Source organism: Mizuhopecten yessoensis, unplaced genomic scaffold (assembly GCF_002113885.1).
Source record: "Mizuhopecten yessoensis strain PY_sf001 unplaced genomic scaffold, ASM211388v2 scaffold716341, whole genome shotgun sequence".
Taxonomy (NCBI): Eukaryota; Metazoa; Mollusca; class Bivalvia; order Pectinida; family Pectinidae; genus Mizuhopecten; species Mizuhopecten yessoensis.
Window position 1 is genome coordinate 269,796 of NW_018480068.1, and position 7,682 is coordinate 277,477.

Consider the following 7,682-nt stretch of genomic DNA (forward strand, 5'->3'; position numbering starts at 1 on the left):
TTAGAACTATACAGCTAATAATTAGTAATTATGGATATCAGAATGTTTATACTAATCCCTGTAATTGAATTCAACACTGTGCTCGTGTGTAAACATTGCCGTGACAAGTCAATGTTACGATATTACGATGGTACCTAGTCAGGCGGAGTCTACAAATATCACCACAAATTGCCGGAATATTTTGAGTCTGGAGCTGTTATTTATCGATTGAATATCACCCCTTCTTAAAGAAATGGAACAATGTTTGAGTGTTTTGCCGTTTCATGCTATGTGTAATTGTTTTGTTAATATTGTCCTCTTTTCGGAGTGCATCGGAGGTTTTCCACTTCCGGGAATTCACTAGGGGTCCTCGGGTGTTTTCCTTGGGCATACTAATGTTTACCGATCACGTCCGTGATTTGAGAGTGATTTGATGTCGACATCAGAAGAAAAGTTCACAGTTGTAAGAAAACCAACAACAGCAACAAACATAGCATATTTTCTTTATTTTATTTTTATTCTTGGCACAAAAGTAGACGGCGACAAATAACAGAATACCAGGCGACAAATCGCCGGGTGCCGGCTCCTATTGACAACTCTGAGCAAGTAGACTTTTCTGGTCTATAGTGTACACCGACTTCACGTTTACACCTAATCTATGGAAGGGGATCACCGCCATATATATATTTTTTTTATAGAATTAGTAAATTCTGGTTTGGAATCTTGTTCTATGTACATATGTATTTTCCCCTTGTTGATAAGTGTCTATTTTCCATGCTATGTACATTTGTAGTATTTCCCTAGTTGATAAGTGTCTATTTTCCATGCTATGTACATTTGTATTATTTCCCTAGTTGATAAGTGTCTATTTTCCATGCTATGAACATTTGAATTATTTCCCTAGTTGATAAGTGTCTATTTCCCATGCTATGTACATTTGTATTATTTCCCTAGTTGATAAGTGTCTATTTCCCATGCTATGTACATTTGTATTATTTCCCTAGTTGATAAGTGTCTATTTTCCATGCTATGTACATATGTATTATTTTCCTAGTTGAAAAGTGTCTATTTTCCATGTTATGTACATATGTATTATTTCCCTAGTTGATAAGTGTCTATTTCTCATTCTATGTACATTTGTATTATTTCCCTAGTTGATAAGTGTCTATTTTCCAGGCTATGAACATTTGAATTATTTCCCTAGTTGATAAGTGTCTATTTCCCATGCTATGCACATTTGTATTTTCCCCTTGTTGATAAGTGTCTATTTACCATGATATGCACATTTGTATTTTCCCCTTGTTGATAAGGGTCTATTTACCATGCTATGAATATATGTATTTTCCCCTTGTTGATAAGGGTCTATTTACCATGCTATGAATATATGTATTTTCCCCTTGTTGATAAGTGTCTATTTACCATGATATGCACATTTGTATTTTCCCCTTGTTGATAAGGGTCTATTTACCATGCTATGAATATATGTATTTTCCCCTTGTTGATAAGTGTCTATTTACCATGCTATGCACATTTGTATTTTCCCCTTGTTGATAAGTGTCTATTTACCATGCTATGAACATATGTATTTTTCCCTAGTTGTCTATTTCCCATTCTATGTACGCTTGTGTTGTTGCAATTCCATGCTATGCTAGTTTTTCCGATCGCGATTTCGAGTTTTGAGCTTATTACAGACATGTTTTTCCTCCGATTCCTTTTCTCGTCGTTAATGCAGTGACGGTGTTGCTATGACGTAACTATGACACACGGTTGGTGAATTCTGTGTCATTCTCATTTACTTAATCAACATTTGTTGTAAGTCCACTGCACTGCCATGGTAAAATACATGACGCTAACTACCGACTCAGCTAGGGAGAACTAATCTTTAGCTCTTGAGTGTAAGACTAGTAAACCAGAGGTCCCGCGTTCGACTCCTACTGGAGGCATTGCAAAAAATGACCTCTGTTAGATATGAATTGCAGCGAGGCTTGTTCATTCAACTAATCTGTGCATGTAGACCACTGGATATTTGTCAGAGCATGATGCAATGTAGTATTATAGTATATCAGATAGGCCATGGGGTCGGGATGGACAGGTTTAAACTGTAGTGTACGTGTGTGTTATGCTTTGTCACTAGATTCTAACTCTTGTGAGATTTACGAACCGAGTCGAATTTTTCTTCTTTATTTATGCTCCGCGGCTCCGCCGCGAAGTAGAACTGGGAACTAACGCCGAGTTTCGTGGATCCCATATGAAAATTAACTTTAACACTTAAAACGTATCTGTTATTTCATCTCCTGTTACACACGATATACGTCTTCATTGAGTGATGGAAAAACAGGTTGAGTCTTGAAATTTAATTAATACTTAATTGTACAAATTTACTGTCACCGTAAAGTGCTACCTTTGCTGAAGGTCCAAAAAGCCTTATAAAAGATTGCATGGTATATCGCTACCCTACGTAAGATATAGGTCTGTCATTAATAAGTTGGACAAATTATTGTGAGATGTAAGAGACATCGGAGATGAATTTCACTATATGAAAGACAAACAAATCTTCTCTATGTTAATTAGACGTCATAGTGAATTATCGCTTAAAATTATAATGTCATCTAAAAGAAAAGCATCCCCTGCATGAAAGTATGTATTACTTGTAACTCCACTACAACCCTGTTACTATGTTACTGTATCCCTCTGTATAACCACACAGATTTAGCACTGTTAACGTGAAACCTTTGTATGGTACATATACCATTGTAAGTCAAAGGTGTTGAGATAAAATAAAAAGTTTGAAAATAAATGTTGTGGTACTTTGTTTATAATATTAAGATGAGGAGGTGGAGGAGGAGGAGGGGAAGGATTATCATGATATCATCATGATGAAGATTTATAAGACGACGACGATGATGATAATGATGAAAGTGATGAAAATAACGATTTCGATGATGTTGTTGTTGCTGCTGAATTGTGATGAATGTACCAATTATGAAATTGTTTGTTCCAATGAAATAAATTGAATTGAATAATATGTCTACGTCATCCATAACCGCATCAACTGCATCCTGTCAGTCGTGGATACGGCCACCGTGCCCTGATGTATTTTATAGAACATCTTTAGGCGTGCATCTTTTCCACGATCTGACAGGCTGCGCCAGCCAAGAGTACCAATCATATCCGTTACACTAGAGGTATTCCGAAAGCGATTTGACACATATCGGGCTCCTCTTCAATGGACCATTTCTATTTTGTTGATGTTATTTTTTGTGTACAGATCCCAAACAGAGCAAGCATATTCTAAAGAGTGTCTGACCAAAGATTTGTAAAACTGTTCTTTAGATGTTGTTGAGCTAATTTAAACAGCTGTCATTTTAACAGCTTAATTAATTTCAAATTAATTAGTTTCAATTTATATATCTGAACATCAATGTTTAATTGAGGTCTTCAAATATGACACAAACCATAATTAAGGAGGTTTGGTAACCTTTGTTAGGCATACTTGTGTATGTAACTGTATTGGTACGTCGCAGACCCGATAGCCTTGGCTTTCTTTACTTGAAAGGGTTTGCTGTTGTTTGTGGTATAGTATCTACAGTATGAAAGTTGATGTAACTTTGTTATTGCTCTGTTACACGTTTTGATCTCGATTCTTATACAAAGTAAGGTGAACGTTTTGCTGGTACCAATCACTCGACAATTTTGTACATAAAGATGAGGCGTTATGATGATCGGCTATATTGGAATATCGATACATTTTTGTTCAGTACGCTTTGAATAGTTCGTGGTTTTACCAATACTTCAGGGAAACAGAATAATTATTGGTTTTACCAAACCTTCAAATAAGAGTAAGCTGGGTTACTCTGACTTCCTTCGAGCTATGTATATACACACCTCCACATAGAAATAGTACAAACACAGGCACACATTGACCAAACAGAAAAGAATGGTCCAGGTAGATTATACGGTTGAGTACATCCGATACTAGCTACTGGTCAAACATTGGTCAGACCTTACAATACCATGGGTCTTAATATGGGTCACTTTGTCCTCAATTGATTTTTTTTTCAAGCTGCATAGATTTAACGTTGTTGATCGCGACTATTGTAATGGGTATTACTGAAATAAAGTCGTTACCTAAGGCGTAATCATGTCTGGGCGTATAACGTGTGACCTGGACATGTCGAACTTACTGCTAGCTGGACATGACTGGTCGTTATTTCGGTAAACAACAGTTATAGCGAGGGTATTAATTTCATTAATTTGGAAAACCAGCAGAAATGGTATGTATCTGGAAGGAACTCTATGATCATGATTTTACCTTAGCATTTTATAAAAGTATATGTTTTAAATACTGTTAATTGATTAGTTGTAATATATTCCATTTTGTTCTATCAATAAGTTTATTTCGCAAACCATGCCAGAAGGTTTCAGCTTAGAAGTAGTTAAAAGCTATTTCCGCAGCACTGCAAACTAGATATCAGGAAAAAAACGAATTTTGTCTGCGCGTAGTCAAAATATGAAACAATCTCCAAAAACAAGTAATCTCGGCACCAACAGTAAATTCTTTCGAAAAATAGATTAGAAAAGCATTGGGAAGATCAAGATTTTTTGTAAAATTATAAGTCCGAAATTCTATAGAAATTGGAAGTGTTGTCACAATTGATTAATTTAATGTATTGTTGTTATTGTATATTTTATTGTACTGGTATTAAACTTAACTCAACTTAACTTAGTAATAATTTACACTTTGAACTTAGTAACAGAAGACTCGTTTACTTAGTATAATGAGGGCCACTAGAGAATATTATACTAATTATCAAGTTTCCTGCCGCAAGATCCATATTTCGAACTTGGTACAAATAGCACTGTAGCACTAATGAAACACATTCGTGTTGTTTATATATACATGAAAATTGTTTACTTTGAAATCATATATCATTATATATGGACACTCTCCCAGATCAAAACCTAAAGTATACAAGCGCTAGTAATGAGCATACTTCACAACCCAGTCTTGGTTTAATTTCAGACATATATACATTTAAAAAAGAATTTAAAAATGTGAAAATAATGTCTAGCAGTACTTAAAATATGTAAAAATGAAGGTTTGCTCGTGTAACTAAATCCCTTATATTTACTATAAGCCGCACTTATAGGTATTATGGCGGATAACGTTTAGACATAAAGTTCAAAACTAATACCATCTGTCTGAATTTAAGTCGTTCAAGTGGTCCCTAATTTTCGCAGATTTGCTTAAATTGACAATTTTGCGCGTTCTATTTTTTCGGATTTCTTGTCTTGTGGTCATCATAAAATTTGCTACGGCAAGGGTCGATTACTTTTGTATTAATGTCGCCGGTGGCATTTTCAGGAGAGAAAGAAATACGAGAATATAACGAAAAATTTGAACCAAACGAATCGACCAAGCACAAGAGAACATACCTCAAAAGTAGATGCAAATAACCTTATTATCAAAGTACAATTCGAAATTTTATCAAAACATATTAAAAAATCTTACATCTTACTTCATTATACTGGGTAAGATAAATGCACAAGTATATGTATATATATACTTGAATAAATAATCTTGTTGCACCTCTTTCCATTCTTCCTCCCCCAATCTCTTCTCTTCCATATACTTATATCTATATGAATGATATTCGTCAGTGCCGTCCAATCGCCGTTTTACAAGAAAAGGAGACGGATTAACATAAGTACTCTATACTTGTTTTCGAATCCTATATGTTTATCATGTTTGTATTTCTGGAATATTATACCGATAATAAAATAAAGTTAAACTAGAATAACGTTAATATATGTTTGCTTCTGTCAGTGGAACATTGTGAATTAAACGTTTTCTACACGTCGTGTCTATTTTCTCTGTTACAGAAAATTTCTAGAAAATACATCTGCCGTGTATGTTTGGCAATCCTGCTGCTGATCATAGGAATTAAATACACGAGAACAAAGGATCCGACACCCGTCAAAGTGCAAGTCCAGCAAAAGGGTACAACAGAAAAAATAGACGCAACAGCAAAAGAGTCTAAAATAGACACAACAGCAATAGAGGCTCTCCCGTTGAAGGGTTACATTGTTTACTACTGTGACGTCGAACATCCGGGATCCTGTGGGGGATGGTCGGATCGCATGTCGGGAATGTTCAGTGTCTACGTCATTTCCGTTATACTCCGTAAACATTTCCTCATAAAGTACACACGATCTGGTGATTTGACAGATTTTCTTGTTCCGAATTCTTTTGACTGGAAGTATAACTCGTCAATACTAACGGGTAGGACTTGGGAATATCATGATTTATTTGCAAAAGTTCCAAATGCGATCAAGAAAAGGACTCTTACTGGTCTTAAAAATCTATTCTCTAAAGATGTCAATTTTATCCGTATGAACTGGGACTTCACAGTGAACTTCAGGAAGTTTCGAGGTTTACAGAAAGTTATTCCATGGCTGTTGGAGTTACATTTTTCGGACATTTATTTAAAATTTTTCAATACCGTTTTTAAACCTTCAAATATGATCACTAAAGCAGTAAATAAGGTTGTGCAAAATGTAACCAAACTTGCATGTGCTCATATTCGTATGGGAGGGAGTGCCACGATAAGAGGAGATGACAAGCATACGGACGAGAAACAACTCGAACACATTTGGAACGCTCTAAAGACAATGGAAGCAAGTAATTATAGCATCTTTATAGCGACAGATGCAGATTTCGTGCGGGAAAGAGCAAAGTCGCTATTCAATCATCTTCTTGAAGTTGAAGGACGAATCCTGCATACAGACTGGGGTGCCAAAGGGGAAGGCTTGAAAGGTGGTTACAGAAAAGTAGTTGTGGATTTTTTTGTTCTCACAAAATGTGATGTTTTAATATTAACGAAGAGTGGTTTTGGAATTATGTCCGCCTATCTCAATACCAAGAGCTCCCAAATGTACTGCCTAACGCCAAACGAGCTCGTGCCCTGCTCCCGTTACACAATCCATACCTACTTCCCCGGCGATTTACTCTCCCCTTACTAGTAAAGTGGTACTTGTATGTAGTACTCTAGTAAATTTTTGAAACCAGTAATACTGGGTAGTTTGTTTCCCATCTTTTGTTTGTATATGTGAAATTTAGCAATTAGTATTATTGTATTTAGAGAGGTTATTTCTTGTCTGTTTGATACTTTGCCTAAGATTTTGTCACCATTTTGAAGAAGTTATGTTTATACAAATGTACTAAAGCTTGAAGCAAACGACGGTCAAATGTTCACCTGTCCTGTGTAATTGTATCTATATGTCACGTACAGTATAAAGCATTAAGGTGGCTCGACACATCGTCATCAGCGTCCATTTTCGTGACGTACTTCCGGAAAAAGTTCAGCTCGGACTCAATTATCTTGATCGAAATGTGCATGTACACCGTGTCGTCATTTCCGTTTTGCGTATCGGGTATTCAATATCGTAGTGCAAATTATAGTAACACCTGGGCCGTTTGCGTTTAAACGGTCAAAGCGATCGGACCACTGTTGTTCGTTTATTAAATAAGGTATAGGACCTAGTTATCTGATGCTGCTTTCAGGCGAGCCTTGAGAAAGCCTTGCAAGTCTTGCATACACATTTGTAGGTCCGCCAGGATTTATACCCGGAATTGTTACATTTATAAACGGTCAAACCGGTTGTTCCGCATAAACGAACAGGCCCCTGGTAAACAATAGTAC

At 36.0% G+C, this 7,682-nt stretch overlaps 1 protein-coding gene across 2 annotated transcripts in view; it reads left to right on the top strand.

Moving 5' to 3' along the window:
• Positions 1-7,280, top strand: part of LOC110443352 — a 12,280-nt gene extending 5,000 nt beyond the window's left edge. The window contains exons 1-2 of one of the 2 annotated variants that reach the window (XM_021487531.1): positions 4,109-4,253; positions 5,863-7,280. In XM_021487531.1, coding sequence (XP_021343206.1) covers positions 4,251-4,253; positions 5,863-7,002 — 1,143 coding nt within the window. In that variant the 5' untranslated portion in view covers positions 4,109-4,250 and the 3' untranslated portion in view covers positions 7,003-7,280. Of the gene's footprint in view, positions 1-4,108; positions 4,254-5,862 lie in introns of those variants that run through there. The other variant, XM_021487529.1, reaches the window with a different exon arrangement.
• Positions 7,281-7,682: the final 402 nt, after the last annotated feature.